This window comes from Saccopteryx bilineata, chromosome 3 (genome assembly GCF_036850765.1).
Source record: "Saccopteryx bilineata isolate mSacBil1 chromosome 3, mSacBil1_pri_phased_curated, whole genome shotgun sequence".
NCBI classification, from domain to species: Eukaryota; Metazoa; Chordata; class Mammalia; order Chiroptera; family Emballonuridae; genus Saccopteryx; species Saccopteryx bilineata.
The window spans coordinates 208667735-208692003 of record NC_089492.1 but is presented as its reverse complement, the minus strand read 5'-3'; the positions used below and the strand labels follow the sequence as shown (position 1 = coordinate 208692003).

The 24269-nt window shown below is 35.8% G+C and overlaps 1 protein-coding gene across 1 annotated transcript; it reads left to right on the top strand.

Moving 5' to 3' along the window:
* Positions 1-480: 480 nt before the first annotated feature.
* GCLM (glutamate-cysteine ligase modifier subunit) lies at positions 481-22203 on the top strand. Its single transcript, XM_066268703.1, has 7 exons — positions 481-997; positions 5728-5793; positions 8216-8300; positions 11419-11478; positions 12435-12637; positions 13759-13873; positions 18235-22203. The coding sequence occupies exons 1-7, from the start codon at positions 872-874 to the stop codon at positions 18402-18404; spliced, it is 825 nt and encodes a 274-aa protein (XP_066124800.1). The 5' UTR covers positions 481-871; the 3' UTR covers positions 18405-22203.
* The last annotated feature ends 2066 nt before the right edge of the window (positions 22204-24269 follow it).

Here is a 24269-nt window from a genome sequence, read left to right as displayed (position 1 = left end):
TGCTTAGGCCTTGTCTCTGGAACTACAGTTTAAGCTTCTCAAGAGTCTTATTCTTTGACTTCACACACCGCCCAACAAATCGCTTTAAGTCAACAGACCTTAATGAACATGAAAAATTAGCAGTTTGGGGGAAAGTCCTTGAGAAAGAAAATGAATTAAGATGGGAGCAAAGCAGGGGGATAAGGGCGCTTGATTGACCTTTGTTTTTGAGAACAACCACCAACAGGTATTTCAAAGCTCAAGACAGCCGCTGCTGTTTTTTAAAGAGGTGTGCAAGGAGATCACCAGCGTGACCGCTCATTGGTTGGGAGGCCAGACCTCCAGTGCAGTTGGCGGCACTAGGTGGAGGTGGCGCTTGCCGGCGCGCGGTCCTCTGACCGACAGGGGGAGCCCTGCCGAGCGCCGGTCCCGCCCCTCCCCTACCCGCCCCGCGCGACTCGCGCGCTGCCCGCCTCCCGGCGCCACTCCCGCCGCAGGCCGAAGGCCAGTTCCCCAGCCGACTGGCGACCCCGCAGCTCACTCGTCGCCCCGCCCCGTCAAGCTTCGCCACGGGACGGGTAACGGTTACGAAGCACTTTCACGCCGCGATTTCTGCTTAGTCATTGTCTTACAGGAAACGGCTCGGTCAATTGGGAATCAACTCTGCAGCGGCGGCCGCAGAAGCAGGAGCCGCAGCCACCGGCGCGTCCTTCCCGGGCCACCGCACCGCCGTCGCCGCCCGATCTCTCTCGGGCCGGAGCGCAGGCCGAGGTCCCGCTGCGCGGGGCGGGCAGCCTCGCGCCGGCCTTTCGGACTCGGGCACTGTGTCTGCGGAGCGACCTTCTTCCCCGCCTGCGGCGCCGTCGCCGCCCGGCCCCGTCCGTCCGCTGCCATGGGCACCGAGAGCCGCGCGGCCCGGGCGCTCCTGGCGCGGGCCCGCACCCTGCACCTGCAGACAGGGAACCTGCTGAACTGGGGCCGCCTGCGTAAGAAGTGCCCGTCCACGCACAGCGAGGAGGTGAGGGCGGGCGAGCTTGCTGCGGAGACGCGGGGTTCCGGGGCCTGGCCGCGGGTCGGCGGCTCGGACGGGCGAGGGCCGGTGGGCGGGCTGGGCGCTCACCTGGGCTCGACCGGCGGGCGGAGGCTGGGGCCGCTGTCTCGCGTCTGCGCGCCCAAAGCTGCTGTTGGGGCCCAGGGTCTTAAGCTCGGCAGGTGCAGCTTCCCCCTGAGTGACGCCTCCATTCATGCTTATGCTGATCTCCGAACTCGCAACCGTGTCGGATCCCTCTCCCTGGCTAGGGGCTCAGATAAGGCCAGCGCTTCGCTCGGCCCCGCTTTCTTCCTCGCACTTGTCCAGGTGAAAAATAGTTTAGAGATTCAGTTTTGGAGTTAAGATGTAGTCCACTTAGTTTTTAGGATGTTGACCACACATAGTTTCTCTTTTGCTGTGAGGCAAATGACTAAACACTCAAACTCGGCTTTGAAACTATGTATTTTTTCTTGCCGAAGATTAATCCTAGTTTATTTGCCTAAAGATTAATCACTGGCTTGAAGCGGCAGAAGTTAATCTGGAATCATACACTTGTTACATAGCTGGTCATTCCTGAGAGAGCAGTCATTGACTGCACAATGAATTGTGGAGGCATATTGGTGGTGTGGAACAATTTAGTATTAAAAAAATCACAATAAGTAAACGTTTAATTTAGGAGCTCTGTGACTTTGGGGAAGTTACTGTCTGATAATGTGGCTTTAAAATTGGATAATAAGCCTGACCAGGCGGTGGCGCAGTGGATAGAGTGTCAGAATGGGATGCTGAGAACTCAGGTTCGAGACCCGAAGTCTCCAGCTTGAGAGCGGGCTCATCTGGTTTGAGCAAAAGCTGACCAGCTTGGACCCAAGGTCGCTGGCTCGAGCAAGGGATTACTTCATCTGCTGAAGGCCCACGGTCAAGGCACATATGAGAAAGCAATCAATGAACAACTAAGGTGTCGCAATGCACAACGAAAAACTAATGATCGATGCTTCTCATCTCTCCGTTCCTGTCTGTCTGCCCCTGTCCTATCCCTCTCTCTGACTCTCTCTCTGTCTCTGTAAAAAAAAAAAAAAAAAATTGGATAATAACATTTTAGGCAAGTCGTTGTGAGGATTAAAATATTTGTGAAAACACCATACAGGCATATTATCTCCCTTATTTTCTGGTTCGATCAGAAAGATAAATATTTTTAAAAGAATTTTTTATTTTTCAATTACAGTTGACATACAATATTATATTAGTTTCAGGTGTACAACATCGTGATGAAACATTTTTGTGACTTACAAAGTGATCAACCAGATAAGTCTAGTATCCATCTGACACCATACAGAAAAAACCAGTGCTGATTAAAAGGAAAAATAAATCTCCTAAAGTATGTCATAATATGTTATCAGCTGTCTTCCCACAGCAGTTTTTGCTGCTTTATATAAGATGTTGGTGACATAGCATAGAGCAGCAAATGGCATTGCTCTGAATATGTGCTGGACCTGTGCATAGGTCTGTTGCTGGGGGTCGGTGCCCATCGGGAGATGAGAACTCTTGGTTGTAACTTTACTAGGAATCAGAATCTTTTTCCTTATTTTCTGTCCAGGTAGGTCCCAGCTCAGTTTATACAACTTGTTCTGTTCAAACCATCCCACTTGGACTATTTCTTTCAAAGATAAATATTTCTATGTTTAGTTCTAGACTTTTAATTTCCTTTAGTGCTACTGGTTTAGTACACTGTTTTTGCATGTATATTGAGTAATACTGAGCTAAATTTTCACTTACCTCACTACAACACACTCTAGAGTAGTGGCTTTCAAAGTTTTTTTACTGAAAACTAAGAAATTCATTTATCTTGCAATACAGTATAAATATACATATTTATATAGTTTCATGAAAAGATTAACTCATATATTGTATGTTCTGATATTTTTCATTTCATTTTAATTTTTAAAAACTTGATTATTTTAGAGAAGTTATGAGTCACACCCTACAATGTTTAAAAATATTGTTCAAAAGACTAATTCTGGTTTGAATGTTTTGTTTTGGTTGCAGTACAAGAGGGAAAAAAACTAAAGAAACTAGCAAATATTAGATGAACACGAGATAGCAGCATATTGAAGGAAAAATACTCATGTTTTGTTTGCACATAAGAAAACTAATAATCGGGGTTTCAAATAGGGATGTGCTACTTGAGACAGTTTAACCTCATTGAATAAGGAAACAATAAATCACTCATTGAGAAAATTTGCACATTGAGAGTTTAATTAAATTTTCTAAAAGTTCTCTTCTAGTTTTAATATATGCTTGTTTGTTTTTATTCTGTGATCTCTGTCCAGATGTTTTGTTACACTGGAATTTTATGAAATCAGATCTTGTTTTTTAAATGGGCCATTATAAGACTGTTTTGCACAGTTCTTTGTTGTAAGGGTAGTTGACCAGTTAAATCATATGCTATTTTTAAAACTCTTATACAACCGCGGGCTTAATGATGTACTACATTATGGTGATACTTATCTTCAGTGATAAGTGTGTGTGTGTGTGTGTGTGTGAAGAATGAAGAAAGCAAAGAACAAAAAAGTACAAGGTTAATGTTCAATCAGTACAGATAACATGTAAAAGATTAAAAATCCCTAGGTTTGATATAGTCAATGAATTTCTCCTATATTGTGACATTGAACTATTCTGTGATTTATCCTGACATTTTTCAGAATTTAAGATTAATTAAAGAAATGGTTTCAAGAAGAGGCTGAATTCTCAGAAAATATATTTATCTTCCTGAATTGTAATTCAACAGGAAAGCCTTAAGTATGCAAATGAACCATCCTCCCAAAGGAAAATTTCCTCAAATTTTCCCATGATTTGAGCCAAAGCACTCGTAATAGAATTGTTAACTTTCAGTCCATCTTGCTACCTCAGCTTTTACTAATTTTTAAAAGACTTGTAATTTTGTGTGGAATTATTTTCCACTAATTTTTATCTGCTGACTTAAATTTGATCATAAATATACTTTCTATAAAGATATAAACCTTATAAATTGAATTCATGTGGGTTATTGTATTATTGTGGGTTGTAAATCTTAACATAGGTGACTCTGAGCTCTTCAATTGATAAACTAATTGTCCCTTGTAATTATATGTACTAAGATATAATCAATAAAGTGTTTATAGCCGTTTTTATCATAAGCAGTAATAGATCAGAGAGTTCAGAAGTTTAGTCTTTGTTATTGCTATTAGGAAAGTGCTTTTGCAATTCAGAAACTTGCTTCTAGTTACTCATTTATATTTTCATTGATTTTCCACAGAATGCAAAGCACGGTACCCTTGGATATTTATAAGGCAGTGATTTTAAACTGCTAGTGTTGCCCATTAGTAGTCATAAATCAATTTAGTGATTTATGGAGCAGCATATTTTTTTCTTATTACCAGACCATCAGAGTGCGCCTGGCATGTAGTGAACATAAATATTGTTCTGTAAATTTTTGTTATATGTATGTAGGTCCTCACTATGCACATGTATGTCTACCTTTGAACCACTATCTAAAGCAGTGGTTCTCAACCTTTCTAATGCCGTGACCCCGCAATACAGTTCCTCATGTTGCGGTGACCCCAAACCAAAAAATAATTTTGGTGGCTACTTTATAACTCTAATTTTGCTACAGTTATGATTCGGAATGTAAATACCTGATATGCATTATGTATTTTCCAATGGCTTTGGGCGACCCCACTGGGGTCGCGACCCACAGGTTGAGGACCGCTGATCTAAAGTAAGTTTGAAATATACTCATAAGATAAAAAATAATATAAACACTTGAATGAATTTATAACATACTATAATGTTAGTGTAAAAATTTTATTAGTTTATATAAGAAAACATTGAAGACAGGTTGGAGGTATACCTAAGTGTTAGGAAATGGCATATGGACTGACATGCATGTTGACTTATGTAAGATATGACTATGGTGGTTCTCAGACTTTAGAGTACATATTGATTGCTTGGGATGTTTGTTAAATAAAAGTTCTGCCCTTATAGAGTGATTAAGCAAATCTGTTATGGAGTTCAGGAATTTGAAATTTTAATTTAAAAAATTATGATGAATCTGAATAGGAGTTTTTTGTGGCCACTTAGAGAATCATTTGTTTGCCTTTGAGGAATATAATGCAGCAGTTAATATTAATTCTAGTCAGGCTGCCTGGACTTGAAACCCATGTTTCTCCTTTATAAACTTTATTTTTGAATTTTTTTGTTTCCTCTTTTTAAAAATTTATATTTATTAATTTTTAGAAGGGGGGGAGAGAGAGAGAGAGAGAAACATTGATTTGTTTTCATTGGTTGATTCTTGTATGTATCCTGTCTGGGGATCAAACCCACAACATTGCCATGTTAGGACCACGTTCTAACTGACTGAGCTACTGAGCCAGGTTTTTTGTTTCTTTATGGCTGTTTTTATGTCTCAAAATTTACCTAAATTTTTATTAGTACAAAAACACTGTAAAATAATTAGATTACTGCTTTAAGTCATCAACATTTGAGAATTAAGAGTAGGATAAAAATCGATATAAAGTTTTCTTTGTTGAAGAAAAAAACCTTATAGAACTGAAGTTTTAGTTTGTTTGGTATTTCTTATGGACAACTTTTTCCTACTTACCAAACTAATACATTCTTATTCTGGAAGTACAGAAAAGTGTATAGAATTTGATTAACAGTTTCAAAATGCATTCCTTTTGCAGCTTCGAGATTGTATCCAAAAGACCTTGAATGAGTGGAGTTCCCAAATCAGCCCTGATTTGGTTAGGGTGAGTAAAATGTGGGTCAAGATACCATGTAATCCATGACTGACCAGTGGTGGCGCAGTGGGTCAAGCGTCAACCTGGAACGCTGAGGTCGCAGGTTCAAAATGCTAGGCTTGCCTGGTCAAGGCACATATGGATTGATGCTTCCTGCTCCTCCCCCCCTTCTCTCTCTGTCTCTCTTCTCTAAAATGAATAAATAACTAAAAATAAAGAAGAAAGATCAGAGCAAAAATAAATGATATATAGACAAAAAAAAATTTTTTTAAAGGTATCATGTAATCCAAAAGGGAAGTGAAGTAAGCAGGAAATGAATTTCCTCATTTTTGATAGGGAAGTCAAATGGGCAGTTAGCACTTATGGCTGATATGCTGACATAGCAGTGTGACTCAGTAGGCTTAAGCATAAAACAGACCATCTATTCTGTGTAGTCAACTCTTCTATTAGATAAGATACTAGGATTGTCTGCTTAGTTCCCACCAGAATTTCCTCACAGTGTATTTTCCAGTTTATATTTAGCCTGATAAAGGAATTACTATTATTAAACAGTTTGGGTTGATACATTGCTTTAGTAGAATATCACCCCAATAATGTAGTCACTAGAAATAATTTTTAAAGTGTCAGTTTCTGCTGAAACTGAGCAGAAATGTGTTTCATTAAATGTCAGTATATAACTATTATTATAAATGTTAACATACGGAACCCCTGTCTGTAAACCACTCTTAGGGATCCAACTCAGCCAAAGGTATATAAAAAATTACGTAGACTGCCTTGAAAAAATGGAAGAAGTTGTGTGCTGGACATACTTCTTTCCCTGAGCATACTGCAAGACATACTGCTAGACATATACTGATTAATGTTTACTATCAATTTTTTTCTCTGAAGTGACCACTTACTTTGTACATGCATGGCTAGTCAACATGCACCAGGCCTGTAGTATGCGCCAGAACTATGAGAAAGACCTTACTGTTTACTTTGTTTTAATCTTGTGTGAATTAATATGTTTCTGATTTACATGTGCTAACATTTTATAATTTTCCACAGAAATGATTCATTATGCATTTACTTTTTTTACTTTTTTTTGTATTTTTCTGAAGTTAGAAGCAGGAGACAGTCAGACAGACTCCCACATGAGCCCGACTGGGATCCACCCAGCATGCCCACCAGGGGTCGATGCTCTGCCCATCTGGGGCGTTGCGGCTGGAGCCATTCTAGCACCTGAGGTAGAGGCAATGAGCCATCCTCAGCACTGGGGCCAACTTCACTCCAATAGAGCCCTGGCTACAGGAGGGGACGAGAGAGACAGAGAGAAAGGAGAAGGGGAAAGGATGGAGAAGCAGATGGGTGCTTCTCTTGTGCGCCCTGACCGGGAATTGAACCAAGGACTTCCACACGGCGGGCCGATGATCTACCGCTGAGCCAACCAGCCAGGGCATCCTAAATTTTTTAAATTAATTAATTTATTTTTAAGTGAGAGGAGGGGAGATAATAAGACAGACTTCTGCATGCACCCTGACTGGGATCTATCCAGCAACCCCATCTGGGTCTGATGCTTGAATCATCCGAGCTATCCTCAGTTCCTGAGGCCCACCCTCGGACCACCTGAGCCACTGGCTGTGGGAGAGGAAGAGAGAGAGAGAAGGGGGAGAGGGGGAGGGGTAGAGAAGCAGATGGTCACTTCTCTTACGTGCCCTGACTGGGGATCATACCCAGGATGTCTGCATACTGGGCCAATGTGCTATCCACTGAGCGAACCAGCCAGGGCCCCTTTACTTTTTTTATTGCACTCAGAAAAAATGTTTTGGTTTAATATGTTTGTGATTAATGTAGAAAGTTTTTAATGTGCCATTATCAGAATGGGTAATATTATTTTTCATTGGTTTTTTTTTTTTCTAAGTAAAATTATCTCCTGCCTGACCTGTGGTGGCGCAGTGCAATAAATCGTCGACCTGGAACACTGAGGTCGCCGGTTCGAAACCTTGGGCTTGCCTGGTCAAGGCACATATGGGAGTTGATGCTTCCTGCTCCTCCCCCTTTTCTCTCTCTGTCTCTCTCTCTCCTGTCTCTCTAAAAAATCAATAAATAAAATATTTTAAAAAATAAAATAAAATAATCTCCTGCACTAGTGGTTCTAACAACTTACAGGCCTTCTGCCCCTCCTCCACTTATTGGTTTTTTGTTTGTTTTTTTAATATGCATCCCTTTGAATACTTGATCAAAATGAGACACTTTTTCCCAGAAAATGGACATATGCACATAAAGTGTTTTACCTGTATTTTAGGGCTTTACAAACCTTATGAAGCCCGTTCAGACCTCAGGTAAAGAACCCTGTTATCTTTTGGGTTCCTTGCTTCCAAAAGGACAGTAGAAATTAATAGCTAAAGAGAAATATTTTATATTTATTGTAAATATCATGTGTTTATTATAGGAGTTTCCGGATGTCTTGGAATGTACTGTATCTCATGCAGTAGAAAAGATAAATCCTGATGAAAGAGAAGAAATGAAAGTTTCTGGTAAAGTTGAGCCTTTCCAATTCATAGTGTTATATAATAGAAATGATGGTGAGGTTTTGTCAGTCATGGGAATAAGCCTTTCTTTGCTTCTGGTCATGAATGACTCAGTCACTGTGTGTAGGGCATATAAAGATTCTTTTAACATAATTTAATGTCATCTCTTGGAGTTATTGGAGATTTGTGTTGGCTACTTCAGTGGAGTCACAGTAGAACTTTACTTTGCTGTTCTTCAAAATCATTTTTATTAATTTATATTTTGGACTTCAGGGCAGTGGGAAGATTAATGTGGAGGAAATGGAAAGAATAACGGGAAGTCTTCAGAACATTGTCTACCCAGAATAGGCATAACCCTCTCTTCCTGGCATGACACTACCATACAATGGCTGAGGTGGCCGGGGAGTATAGAAAGAAGTCTAGGCAACAAGTTGTATGAAGAGAAATGAAATACATATTATACTCATTCAACAAATGTATCAAGTGACTCCTTTCCAGACACTATACTAAGCTCAAGGAAAGAAAAAATGAAAAGGTGACTGTTCTTTCCCTCAGCTTATAGTCAGCATAGCACAGTGATTAAAAGCTTGAATCTGACAAGATTGAAATTCCTGGGTGTACAGATTACTGACTGGTATAATCTTGGGCTAACAAGTTATTTAATCTCTGTTGAATCTCAGTTTCTTCAACTATAAAATGGGGTACAGCTGTTTCACAGGCTTATTTGTAAGTTAGAGGAAATTACAAAAGAAGCACATACAGTGCTTAGTACAAAGTCAAATGCTAGGTAGCTATTATTGATTACCATTTGTGATTGGGTTATTTTATTATTGGGGGGTGAATGGACGTGTAAGCTGAGACAGGGCATCATCGTCTTTTGTCTCTAATAATAACTACTATTTGTTGAATCTTACTTTGTATCAGGCACTATAGTTGGCACTTTTTATTACATTATAATTCTCAAATAATTCTACAAGGTAGGTCTATTCCCATTGCACAGGTGACATTAAATAGCTTCAAAGTTGTCATACAGCCAGTAAGTGCTTAAACCAGGAATTCACTCAGGTATGCCTGACTCCAAAGCCTATTTCTTTCTATTAATTTCACATTAATTAATTTCTATTAATTTATTTCTATTGTGTTAAAAATGAAGTAAAAGCAATATCTTCTCTGTGGTCAACTGCAGTTTATCATGGTTTCGATTCATGTTGGAGCTCTTACAAGTTGTCCTCAGTTCCTGACAGGCTTGATAACTATCAAAATTCTCCCCATATGAAGAGCATTTCTCTCTACTTATCTAAAAATGCCTCTACTTTCAGCGAGAGGAGGGCGTATCAAATGAAACAAATTTATGGCTGGAGGGATTGTGGTGGGGAGGGTTTTCATAGAATACAATTATGGGAGCTAAGGTTGAACCAAAGTGGTGAAGAGCGACTTACCTGGTAGAGGAACTGTGCTGGCTTTTAAATAGAGAAGTAATGCGAGGAAAGCAATGTTTTAGCAAGATCATCTAGCAATAGAAAGGAAAAGAGAAATAAATATATAAGGAGAATTTGTTGTATATGTTGAAGGCCAGGTACTTTAATATAGTGTATTTCATTAGCCTGTTTTCTCTCCATTCCCTTTTCAGATTTCCTCTCTCAATGCTCTCCTACTACTTCATTTCTCTATATGCATAACTTTAGGTTTTTGAACATAAAGTAAATATAGACATGTAAAGTTGAGTTGAAATCAAGCAAAAGCCATAATCTTTTCAATTTAGAAAACTATTCAACTTTCCTGTTTGAAGCTGAAGAAAGAAATGCCAATTAATGTAGCCCTGGGTCAGTATATATATATAGTCCCTATTAAATTAGCATATACATACATATATATACATACATATATATATACACACATACACATACATGCACACATATTTTTAATAACATTCTATATTGTTAAGAGAACAACTCTTAACTTGTAGTGGTCTGATAAAATTTAGGAGGTAAATAAAATAGAACAATACTCACACAAAAAGATCTTTGACTCAGAATCTCATTAGTGATAATTTGTCCTTAGGAAAAGCTTTAACATAATGTTGAACAAAAAGTTATTAAGATGTTTATGTTAGCATTATGTGTGATAACAAAAACCTAGATCTAACCTAAATGTTCAAAAAGCAAGAAATCATTTATACCCTATCAAAATTACAGAATAATGGTCAATCTTTAAAAAATGAGTATGGGTAGAAGAAGGTGTGCAGATAAATGGAGATGGAATAAGACTAGACTTGGAGTGATGAACACACAATACAATATACAGATAATGTGTTATAGAACTGTATACTTGAAACATATAATTAATCAGTGTCGCCTCAATAAATTCAATAAAAAATAAAAAATTTTAAATGAGTATATACAGTTATTCATTAAAAGTACAGAGTACAGAAAAGTCTAAACAGTAATTGTTTTTGGTGGTAAGACTTGGTGATTATTTTTTTTTGGTCTTTCTACTCATTTATAGGTTTTCCTCATTTCTAAAGAATATATTACTAGTATGATAAAAAAAATAAAGATAACTAAATACTGCATAGAGATATAAAAAAATATTACATAAAGGTAAGCTAAATAGTAGAAACAATGTTATACTCTGCTTCATATGGTCAAGAACTGGTTAAGGTAATGTCTAAAAATTTTTTAAATAATTGTATTAGGAAGGTGGGATTATGAGTTTTTCTGTTTTCTTTTTCAGTTTTCTTCTCATCATAAGCAATTTTAATTTAGTCTACATAGAGATTTTCATTTATTGGAGAAAGTAAATGATATGATCCATTAATGTTTAATTCATAAAATGTACATTTTGAGGAATAAGTTTATCTGACCTGCTTTTAACAAATGGTTAATTAATATTTGCTTTTTTGTTTTGACAAACAGACATTTGTTGGCAACTAGAATACAATTTAAAAATTACAATGGAGATATACTCTATGTTTTAAAATGAAAACTATAAAATTACATGACTAGGAAAGATAAAAGTAATTCATTTAGGATTATCTGTGAACTTAGTATTGTTAGCAGTGTTAATACTATATAGTAGGATGTTACCAAATGTAGTCATCGGTTTTGTTTTCTTTGTTACCCAGCAAAACTGTTCATTGTAGGCTCAGATTCTTCATCATCAACTAGAAATGCCGTTGACATGGGTAAGGAAAGTATTAACTTTTTATCTTTATTGTGGTGTATATCTTATGTTCAGGTCTATGTAAAAATTTTTACCTTTTAACACTAGCCCAATTTCTTAAGGCTTCTACAGAATCATAGTAGTTTATATAGGGCCGTATTTTGATATATAAGAGGAATGTAAAAGATGTAACAGTTAAATGTTAACTGTTTGGAGGTAGAAATTCTTCTTAATCATATTCTTAGCCCTTTTAATATTATAAATAAAATACCAAAACAACCACAACAACAAACAAGCAATGATTTTTTATCTGTTTTCAGTACTTGGTTTAGGTTACTGTGGTATTATTATAGTTATTCAGTTATTTTTTTTCTTTTAAAAAATTCTTCCAGTATTTGCATATGTTGAATACTTAAATAATTAGCTCTTTAATATATGTGGAGTAAATAATAATCATTAAAAGTAAACTTGAATTATTTTCATAGAAACTAAGAAATTATTTACGTCTATTAATATAGATTAAGACCATAAATTCAGTTTTTCATAGTCTCAAGTTTTTCTTTTTTGCTGTAACTATAAATTGCAAGAATATTAGGTCAGAATTCTTGTGATCATCTAGATGAAATACTAGTAGAACTAGAGAAGAAAATGTTATGAAGATAAGGAAGCCACCAAAAAATCATGGACCTAAGAAACAAGGAGTCCTGTTCCCCCAGAAAGAGGAGCCTAAAGTAGCTGTGGCTTCCCAAGAAGAAGCAGGTCACACAGGTCAAGTAGATGAATGAACACTTACACTATTTTAAAAGATGGAAATATTCTAAGTAACAGATAAATAATGAAACTGAGTAAAATAATATGTTATATAGAACACTAGTGAATACAGGGACAGAATTTGGTGGGATGCTTGAAGGGCATTAGAAATACTTGTTTTTATTATGTAACAAACATGTGTCCTCTTTGTGTTTGCCTTCACATCAGCCTGTTCAGTCCTTGGAGTTGCACAGCTGGATTCTGTGATCATTGCTTCACCTCCTATTGAAGATGGAGTTAATCTTTCCTTGGAGCATTTGCAGCCGTACTGGGAGGAATTAGAAAACTTAGTTCAGAGTAAAAAGATTGTTGCTATAGGTACCTCTGATCTAGACAAAACACAGTTGGAACAGCTCTATCAGTGGGCCCAGGTAATGGACAGCTAGACCTTGAGCACCCTGGAGGGGCATGTTGTTTCCAGTCTTTGCTGTATACTTTGGAGTGTTGTGCACATAGTAGACACTCCCTGTGGGGAGACTATTCCAAATGTGGAAGTTTCGAGGCAAGCTTATATACAGCACTGGATTTTTTTTCTCAAATATATGTCTAATTGAACTAAATATTAACCTCACTTAAAATGAGTGACAAAAACACTAGAAAATAGGTATTGAGGCATTCACAGCCGAATGAATTAAGTCTGTTTCCTTCAGTTTTACTTATGCAATAAAAGTATTACATTTTTCTTTAGGTATTATTTCCATGGTTCTAATTTCCTAAGTAAGGCAATATCATATATAACAAATATTTTGCTGACTTATTTAAAGATATATAAGACTTAGTTCATACACCTTGATAATGGAGTGGGCATCATAAATTAATCCCTTCCACTATCTGGCCTAGTAACATACAAATGATTAGGGAAGTTGTTTACTGGTATTTTACCTTTACTCTCTGTATCTCTCTTTATTCCTGTACTTCGTTCCCAGCCTTGTCCCTTTCAGGGCTTTCGTTGTCTTATAGACAGGAGGACCCTACAGAAAATGTTGTCCCTTTGGCCATTGACTTGGTGGTACCTGGAATGTGGCTAACATCCAAAATGTACCTATAAATTAAACAGAAGAGCTATTAGAAATTATCAAATTCTTCTCTTTTTCAAAATATGTCTGGTTAATAATCATATTTTATACTTTAGGTTAAATGTACTTATTATTTGTATTTGATCCTCTACCTTTAAGACATATTCCCTTTGTAGTCGAACCATCACACTTAGAGTTGAGTTTTTTCTGAGGCAGATGCATTAGACTGCAGGTTCTAGCAGGAGTAGTACTACGTATATAGTGTGGTACTATATGGGCTTTCCCCTCCTAGAGCTATTTTTCCTTTCTGTGATACTGCTAACATGAGTTAGAAAAGCATACATTAATAAATATATTCATGTAAGTGCTATAGAATGTGATATTTTATATTTTCTAAAATTGAATCCTTGTATCACTATCTACTTTTAGTAGTACTTAATTTGGTGGAGATCACATGATTATTGTTTCACTTCTAGGTAAAGCCAAATAGTAACCAAGTTAATCTTGCTTCCTGCTGTGTGATGCCACCCGATTTGACTGCATTTGCTAAACAGTTTGACATACAGCTATTGACTCATAATGATCCAAAAGGTAAGACAGATTTTCATTTACAGAATTTGATCATCAGCTTTTATCTTATAAGAAGCTACTTGTTAAAAGTTAATTTCTAATAGTGTACAGTGATAAATGTGCAATACTGTTACCCAATACTATTCTTAATGATTAGTTCAGAACATATATGCCTTTATTTTAGTTTCAGAGAGCTCCAGTTTTGTCTTTGTACCAGTGGGGAAAAAGTGAGGGATCATTTCCTGAACATAGGCCTGTTGAAGTTTATAAATATTAAGCTACACAAAAAATATCTAAGATATGCTGCATAGTATCATATATAATCTTGTCTAGTACACCAAAGAGCCACTTAAAAGAGGATAAATATTTGGAAAAAGAGGCAGATAAAATTTCATTTAAACTTAACCATCTTAGGACCAATAATTGAATAAGTATTTTATTAATCATTACTGTCAAGACATACATGTTTGTGCTAATAAGAAACATTTGATTAATGAGAATGGCTTGTCTGCCTTCCATAGAATTTTTTTTAAACTTTTACAGAATAGGAAAGCTGGAAAAAGAATGTTTTATACTTTATACTGTTTATTATTCTGTTCCATTTTCATTTTTTCACTGTTTTATAGGGAGAAGAGGAACATTTTACTTAGTAAATATGTAAATATACAGGCTCTATGACAGTATTTTTGGGTAGTTTGAAGTGAGAAATATGTTAGGAAAGTTTTAAATCTCAGTATTGGAGGAAATTATATTTTACAGATGATTATTGGAGAAAAAACATTCAACTTTTATTTCTCTGTTTAAAAAGATGGCATTTATTAGTGGTTTGATTCTGTTTATTTTTAGGATACTTATGGATAAACTCTTAAGACTATATGCTATTTATGTTAACCATCTGCGCCATTCTCATTTTTCACTGTTTTGTAAGAAGAGGAGGAGGAATTTTAATAGTTTTGTTTTTCAGATGCCAGGCATCATGCTAAGTGCCTCAGAGAGATTAACTGTAATCTTTGTAACAACTGAAACTAGGCATTTTATTGATGAGAAAATAGAGCCTAGGAGTTTAAGAAACTAGCCAAGGTCACTCAGTTGGCATAGGACAGGCTGAACTTGGACCTGGGTCTTGGCTGAATTTAGAGTCTTTTCCCACTAAGCAATATATCTCTGATTTCAAATCAGAATACACAATACAACGTACGGATGATGTATTATAGAATTGTACCCCTGAAACCTATATTATTTTATTAACCAATGTCACTCCAATATTTTTGACAAAAATTTTTTTGAACGCTTGAAGAGATAGTGTTTTTAAAAGAAAGATACTACAACATAGTGTATAGATTTTTTTTAAAGTAATTGTAGTGGAAATCTAACAGAGAATTGCTATTGCTGATTCATTCTGTAATATAAACCATTTAAAGTTTAACTTTCCATATGTTGGCAATATTACTTACCTGTTTACTTTGGGTTAGGGGCTCTTCCAACCAGTAGAGTTATTACCAATAGCAGTTGTTACCAGCAGCTGATGGACAAGCCTGTACCCCAGCCTAGCTCCACTTAAAAGAAACTCTGTCCTTTTTCTCATAGGAAAGGAAATAGGAGAAGACTAAGGTGTCTGGTATTGTATTTTCATGTTATCTCAATGTTGGCATATGGATTATGTGCCATGTAATCATTGTTATGGCAAAATATAGTGCATATGTATATGAGAAGAGAATTAATCCTTTTTTGTATGTTTTTTGTTGTACTGATGTAATTTGACACTTGGATGTCTTTTTTAAATTGAATTCTGAATCCTTTTACTGGAATTCATAGGCTGATTCTGCATATGCTATTAATGAATCTTTATACACTTCAATCTATAAATGAAGCAACTCTCTTAAAATATTTGTTATGTTGGCTGATTCTAAGGCGTTAACATAGTTGAATCAAAAGTATATATAAAAGTTAATGAAGAGCATAGTTCTTTGATTTTGTGTTGTTGACGTGAGAAACGTCCAAACCTGTAGAGAATTTTTATGTTTGAGTCAAATGGATGACAGTGCCGTGAAGCAAGATCTCAAGTGCCCCAGAAAACAGCAGTTTTGCAACTTCTCTTACACAGTTGGAATTAAGGAGGGAACATAAGAAAGAGTATAGGAAGGTGGGGATTAGATTATAATGGTTGACAAGAATATATGCTCTCTTAAGGGGGTTAGGCTTCCAAGGATCTGAAAAAGGCATTTCAAAGATGTGTAATGTAGATGAACAAATACAATGGACAAGGCTTGCTTTAGGCAAAGATAAAGCTTTTACTAAAGAAGTTGTATGCCTGGGACATGACTATCCATCATGACCTGCCACTTAGGAATTTGTGATCTGTGCACCCAGTTAGGTTACTTTTGGTTGGATTCATTACAGTGCCCCTTTGTTGTCCAGGATGTCAATGTTTTTGTTTTGGTTTTTAAGTAATCACATTGTAAAACATTTAACTGTGCTTGACATCTAAAATAGAATTTTGTTTATAAGTCCTCTAAAAGCCTACCTCTGTTCTAAACTACTCTATTTCTCAGGAAGTATTATTTTCCAGTACCCTTTGTCCTAGAAGCTGTGCTAGCAGTTTAACTACAGTCAGGATGTAATTGTGAAGTAGGATCTTTCCCCTTTTTATTTGCTTCACCAATTCCCCCACTCCCATTAAATCTAATCTGAAATATGCCTTCTTCCCTCAAGACCCTCTTATTAAACAAACCTGTTAATGTTACTTTTCCAAAGAGACATTTGCATTCTATTTATGAAAAATATCATTTACTAGCTCTGTGATCTTGGCAAGTTATCTAACCAGTCTGCCTTGTAAAGGGGAATAATATTACCTATCTCACAGGTTAACATGTGGATTCAATGAGTCAACAGATGTAAAGTACTCAGAAAAGTGCCTGCACATGATCATAGGTAATATTTAGTGAGAGTTTACTATTGATGCTATTCAAATATCACAGCAGTTCATTTGGGGCAAACAGGTCTCAAATCATACTGTCTATGGTCACTTAATATCTAACTGTGTGGTTGTTCTGACCCCAGTGGAATCTTTCCATACTGATTGGTTTATTCAGCAGACACCTACTATGTGCCAGGCATTGTTTCTAAAGTACTAGAGATATAGGACCACGTCAAACAAATTCCAGCCCTCATGAAATTTACTTTCTAATGGGAGGAGAGACTAATATGAATGTTAAATGTGATCAATGGTGGTATGTGCTGTGAAAAAAAGTTGGCTGAGGTTAGGGATTGTTGTTTCATATGGGATGATGGTCACGGAGGCTTCCCACCTAAGGTGATGTTCACCAGAGACCTGCAGAGAGGGAGAGAGCCATGTGGGTATCTGGAAAAAGCATTGAGGAAGAGGGAGCAGCTGCTGCAAAGCCCCAAAGATGTGACTGTGTCTGAGTTTAGTATAGCTGGAGAAGAGGCAGTGAGCAGGGGACTGATAGATACATCAGAGCATTAGTAGAGAGCTTGGACTAGAATGTGGAATCACAAGATAATGATTTCATCAAAGAGGTGCAAATGAAAAGATAATCGTTGGCAAATATTCTTTAAATGCTGGTCCTCCTGGGAGTGTGGTAAGACTGGCACTCGGAACATTATTAGCTCCTGGGGAAGTGTAGAGGGGGTCCTTTCTAGAAAGCAATTGGCAATATGTTCTGTATCTAGTCTTCAAAATGTACTTTGAACTTCTCATTCCGTGGCCAGGAATGCATTATAGCATTGTTTGTATTAGCTAAAGTTAGGAAAACAACTAAATTTTTGGCCAACAATAAAGAAATGTACATTATGATATCTATATAATGTAATATTGGGAAAATTATTAAAAATGCTTTCATGGAGTATTTCATTACATGGGAAATATTCATAACATAAGTGGAAAAAATGAGTACATTAGGCTGTAACTAGAGTATGATTTCTAGATTTTAGGATATTGAGATGGATAGATAGATAGGTAGGTAGGTAGATATAGAAAAAAAGTTGGAAAAAATATATGGCAAAGGAATGGGCCATCTCCGGTTGATAGGATCATGGGTAACTTTTTTTTCTTCTTTCTATTTTCATGTATTTTCTCTAGCAGTACCTGAGAATCACATAGAGATCTTCAAAAAATACAATTATCTAGGCTCCATTCACTAGAAGTTATGAGTAGGCCAGTCAGCTGCAGGTGTAGATACTTCTGAAGAGCTGCCTGGGTCTTTTGGACATACTGGTTCAGTTTCAGAGCATACATTAAGGCTAGACATATTTTCTATTCAGTTTTGAGGTGTTTCTTTTATTATATTTAAGTGCTTACCTACATAGCAAGGTACTTTTGTTTTCAAATTTAACTCTGGGTTTTTATTGTTTGTTCTAAGAACTTCTTTCTGAAGCAAGTTTCCAAGAAGCTCTTCAGGAGAGCATCCCTGGGATTCAAGCACACGAGTGGGTGCCACTGTGGCTGCTGCGATATTCAGTCATTGTTAAAAGTAGAGGAATTATCAAATCAAAAGGCTACATCTTACAAGCTAAAAGAAGGGGTTCGTAACTATGACTTAGGATCATAACCTACTGACTTGCATTTTCCTTGAATAGAAGGTAAAATGGAGATATGTAAAAATCTAATTACCATGGTGTCATTGAGGCAGATAATCTCGGGTTATATTTGACATGTTATCTGTCAAGTTTTGACTACTTCTCTTGCTTCCTATCAGTTCACTCACATGAACCTCTATATTGTTTTCATTAAACTGTTATTTTCTAATTGAAATTACCTACAAAGAAAATATTTGCAGTATATTTTTCCTTTATTTTTATGACTAATATAAATCAAGAAAATTTGTTGTTAGATATATTTTGGTCTAGGCATCAGGGTAATGTATATACATATTTTTTATTTCCAAAAAATTCATTAATTGCTTCTTATTCTATAGTATAACTAAGCAATTTGGTTACATTGAAATATTGGAAGATATTTTTCCTCTTGTTGATAAGATGATTATATCTCAGTAACTGGAGTAGCTGGGATCTACTAGTAGTGTAAATAAAATTCATTTCTTCAATACATGGATAAAACAAAATTTTTTTTATTTAAGTTGACTTAATAATGTAATAACCTTGCTTATAGTTTACCTGTAGTGATTTAACCTTGAATTCTTGTGCTATATTTTCTCTTGCTATTATATACAAAAACGAACCAAAGTCAATCTAAAAGGGAGACTACAGACTTCAAAATTATTGTTTGGGGGTCTTATAAAAGCAACTATTGTCATCTTCAGATTCCTTTTAATTCTTGATTCATCCTTACTGTTTTGCTATTCATTCAACAATATCAATTAAGTATTGAACACTTACCATATGCTGGGCCCTGTGGGCTCCGGAGAGAGGAAGGGCACAGGGGTTAAGAATCAGTTGTTAAATATGTGATATTTGTTCCTCACTAATCACTGCGAGGGACTAAAAACCAGGAGAGGGGTGAAAAAAGTCTTTAATTTAGGGCCAGTATTGTCTATTTAGACAATTTTGTGTGAGATATGGTCTTAATTATTTAAAAGCAAAACAATATGATCAAAACTTTAGAGCTAGAAGAGATTATAGATTCTTTGGTATAATTCCTCATTAGTTTAAGAACCAGAAAATAGCAAATAAATAATCCGTGACCTTTGATATATACTTTAGGTCTCTTTAATTCTATAAATTTGAAAAGTTCTTTAAAAATTTCTTGTATTTCAATCAATACTTTTAAACCATGTATTTTAATATATGGTTTATAAACTAAATTATATGCATATCTATATATATAAACTAATATATAAAACTAATTCACCCAGTTTTTTCAACTTAGGGAACAGAACTGTGGTTCCATATTCAAAGTAAATTCACTAGGCTCTTTTCCTGTCCATAAATAAGGTTTTGTGGTTCAGTGGTTGGATAATTTGATCATTAGAATTATAATGTTAAATCAGCTGATTTACCTGCTAAAACTTGTTTGGACTTGGAGCTTCCTAAAGCCTTATATAGCCTTTATGTTAATTTCATGTAATATTATTAAATGTATATAGTTTTTTTATTTGGAAATGTACATTTTTCATATAACATAAGTCATTAAACAAATGCTCATTTTAATTTACGCCTATTTACAGTGACTTTGTCAAGATATTGTAAGAGGGAATTTTAATATCATACTTATTGGGTTTTTTTGAAACCCTGGACTTAAAAAAATTGGATCATTTGAAGGGTTACTTTGAAAAAGGGAAAAAAACTTATGTTGCTAATGTACCCACACTTTAAAAACCTCTTTTTTGTGTTCTTTTCTCCCTACTCCTGACAAAGAAGATTATAGATTCATTTTGTGAAGGGATCATGTATGGAATTTTTAAATGAGTTTTTTGTTTGTTTCACTTCTATACCTTTAGTTTCTGTTATTGAGTATCTTTTTTTAAATGATTTTTTAAGACTTTATAATTTTCCAAGCTGATGTTCACACCTTTTTGTGTGTGTGTGAGAACTATCAGAAAGTAGTGAATACTTTTCAAATATTAAAAACTTGATGTTTAAAAAGCCATAAAAAAATAACAGTGATACTACCAAATAATTGCTTAAAGCTGAAAACTAAGTTATCAATAGTTTCTATAACAGATATGTTTCTGGGGAGATGTGTATCCAGTAGACCAAGGTAGAAAGAATTTATACAATGGTTTGAGTTTTTGTTGTTTTGTTTTGTTTTGGTTTTTTAGTAAACATGAAAAAAAAACAACCCTGTAGCTTATATTACACTTCCAAAATACACTGGAGCCTTACTTTAACATAATGTACTGTAACTTGGAGTTTGTTCTGTGATAAGCCTATCTTGAATTCCCATTTAAGAAACTAGTCACCAGAAGGACCAAGCTGTCTAATAAAATACATTCACATGATATAAATTCTGAAGACCACTCACGCCAGTACGCTGGTATTTATTTAGGGATAACCCGTGCTAGAATTTGAATCACAAATAATAGCTAGTAATTTTTTCATTCTCAAAAAAGATAAGGCAGCTAAGATAATTCTATTTTGAATGAATGGTTCAGATTTTTCCCAACCAAGACCAAATAATAATTGAAATAGAATCTTGATTTTCAGTGATAAAAGTCTAAGGCTCATTTAATACTCTTTTCAGGAAAGACTTTCTAATATTTCCACCCAGCATTTTCAGTATTTGGGAATGAAAGCAACTGATATATTTATGATATATTAGCTAATAGTTCATCTTTCTGCCAATTGTACAGTTAGAAAAATTTGAAGTTGTTTTAATGAGAATTTAAACTATTTGTGTTTTTATAGTTAAATATACCAACTTAGGAACTTAAATATACCAACTTAGGATTCCAAACCTATAAAGTTAACTTCCTAATGTACCAGAACTTGTATATGTCATTTCCCATAATGTTGGTAATGGGATATATCAGTTTTATTTTTGAAAATAGGTAACATAACTTTTCCCTACCAGATCATTCTACTGTTATGTGCCTGTAGTGGTGTACTATAAAATACAGGCAAAATATTATTAATTTTTATAATAGCTTTTTATTTCATTTATATTATAAATTTAATTAAAGTGTGAGTATATTTTTGAGTTGTTTCAACAGTTGGAAGCATCCCAAAACATTATATTGATTTTGAGTTATTTGAATTCAAACTGAGTATAATTTGAAAATAAATTAGGAATAATTATTAAATATCCAAACCATAAAGCTATTTATGCACTCATTCAACAGATATAGTAGATGCCTACTATGTAACAGACACTGTGCAAAGTATTGGCAGTTAGACACAAATGAAAAAATAACCCCTATCTTCAAGGAGCATGTAGCATATTTGGGGGAAGAGAGATCTGTTCATGCACCAGAGCAATAAATAGCTGCATTTGTTAATAACTGCGGTGGAAAGGAATTAGGGGTATGTAAAAGAAAGTGGGGCTTGGAAGTACTATTTTTAGAAGACTCCTCTGAAGAAATTAGCCTTAGAGTAAGATCACAGAAGGATCGTGGGTGGGCATTCTACCCTGCAATGTTTTTGCATCCTTTGTAAATATGCTTTTATTGAATGACAACAGATTATGTAAACTTTAGAAATTCAGTGAAAACATTTTCCTTAAGAACTTGTGTTACCAGATAGAAAGGAATGACTTCTGTTGAGAGCAGAGTAGGTACGGTTGGGAAAGTCATGGTTTATGAAAGAGACCAAAACTTGCCCAAATCTCTTAATATATCAGGATATAGGTTTATGTAGTTTCACTACTGGAAAAGTCAAACAAAACCTTAATATGTATCCCTCAGCAATGAATAAATATGTAAAATGTCATAGAAGATTTTTGTGTGTTGGTCTGTTATTTTAAGAAGGTTCATATTTTACTATACACATTACTTATTTTGACTCAGTTCCTTTCCCTGTTTCTTTGCTCACTGTTGATTCATGCATCCTGCTTCATTAATATTCACTTTTTTTCTTGCTTAAGTATGTCCTTAGGAATTGCTGAAGGTCTTTGGGCAGTAAACATTTAGGTCCTGTTTGTCTGAAAATGTCTTTATTTTATTCTCCATCTTAAAGTATCATTGGACACTTTATAATTCTAAGTTTCCAAATACTTTCCCTCAGTAACTTGAAGATAATAGTCTACTGACTTACAGTAGATATACTTTTGCTAATGAAAATCTGGATTTCCTTCCCTAGAAATGTCTTTTTCTGTTTTTTACTTTTAATTGAAATTTTTAATTTATTTTGATGTATATGGAATTAGAACAAAGCAGGATAATTAAAACTGGTGGCAAAGTTTTTTGATAACAAAAAACAATCATCAAAGAAAACATTGATAACTAATCAAAACTTAAATTTTCTGTTCTTCAAGAGACACTGTAATAAAATAAAAATGCAAACCATCAATTGGGGGAAGTATTTCCAATATGTATTTTTATTTTTTTTTATAAAGATGGTCAGAGGAACACATAGGGACAGACATACAGGAAGGGAGAGAGATGAGAAGCATCAATTCTTTATTGCGGCACCTTAGTCATTCATTGATTGCTTTCACATATGTGCCTTGACGGGGGGGGGGGGGGGTCATAGCAGAGCAAGTGACCCCTTGCTCAAGCCAGCAACCTTGGGCTTCAAGCCAGTGACCTTTGGGTTCAATTCAGCGACCATGGGGTCATCTATGATCTCATGCTCAAGCCGGCGACTCCACTCAAGCTGGTGACCTCAGGGTTTCAAACCTGGGGACTGGTCAGGCCCAATATATATTTCTGATGAAAAATAAATTGGACATCATAAAAAAATTTTGAATTGCACTTCAAAGCAGGAAAGTGAAAAGACTGCCCACAGAATGGGAGAAAATATTTACAAATCATATATATATGATAAGAATCTTGTATACAGAATGTAAAAAGTATCTTATAACTTAGTAATTAGCCCAATAAAAAAATAGCAAAAGGTTAGAACAGATTTTTCTCCAAAGATGATCAGCCAATAAGAACATTAAAAAATGCTAAACATCTTAGTCATCAGGGAAATGCTCTTTAAAACTACAATAAAATACCACTAATATAGCTAAATTAGAAGACTGAAAACACCAAATATTGGTGAGGATGTGGATCAGGCAGAGCTCTTATACTGCTGGTGGGAATATGATCACTATGAAAAATAACTTTAAAAAAATAAAATAACTTTAAATTTCTTGCCCTGGCCGGTTGGCTCAGTGGTAGAGCATCAGCCTGGTATGCAGGAATCCCAAGTTCGATTCCCGGCCAGGGCACACAGGAGAAGTGCCCATCTGCTTCTCCACCCCTCCCCCTCTCCTTCCTCTCTGTCTCTCTCTTTCCCTCCTGCAGCCAAGGCTCCATTGGAGCAAAGTTGGCCCAGGCGCTGAGGATGGCTCTATGGCCTCTGCCTCAGGCGCTAGAATGGCTCTGGTTGCAACAGAGCAACGCCCCAGATGGGCAGAGCATTGCCCCCTGGTGGGCATGCTGGGTGGATCCCAGTTGGGTGCATGTGGGAGTCTGTCTGACTGCCTCCCCATTTCCAACTTCAGAAAAATACAAATAAATAAATAAATAACTTTAAATTTCTTACAAAATTAAATGTGCACTTACCATATGACCAGCACTTCTACTCCTAGATATTCACTCAAGAAATAAAAAGCCTGTGTCCCAAAAGAACATATGTGAATCTTTATAAAACTTTACTCCTAATTGCTGAAAACTAGAAACAACCCAAACACTATCAACAGTTGAGTGGATAAATGAGTTGTATTATAATCATACAATGGAATACTATTCATCAACTAAAAAGAATGCAGTATGGTTTATACAGCAACATAGATGAATGTTAGAAACATGCTGAGTGGAAGAAGCTAGACATGAAAGAGTATGTATTGTAT

Coding starts and splice junctions, on each gene's coding strand:
- GCLM (XM_066268703.1), top strand. CDS start 872: ATGGGCACCGAGAGCCGCGCGGCCCGGGCGCTCCTGGCGCGGGCCCGC. Junction 8,301..11,418: donor AGAAGAAATGAAAGTTTCTG/GTAAAGTTGAGC, acceptor TTTGTTACCCAG/CAAAACTGTTCATTGTAGGC. Junction 13,874..18,234: donor GACTCATAATGATCCAAAAG/GTAAGACAGATT, acceptor GTTTGTTCTAAG/AACTTCTTTCTGAAGCAAGT.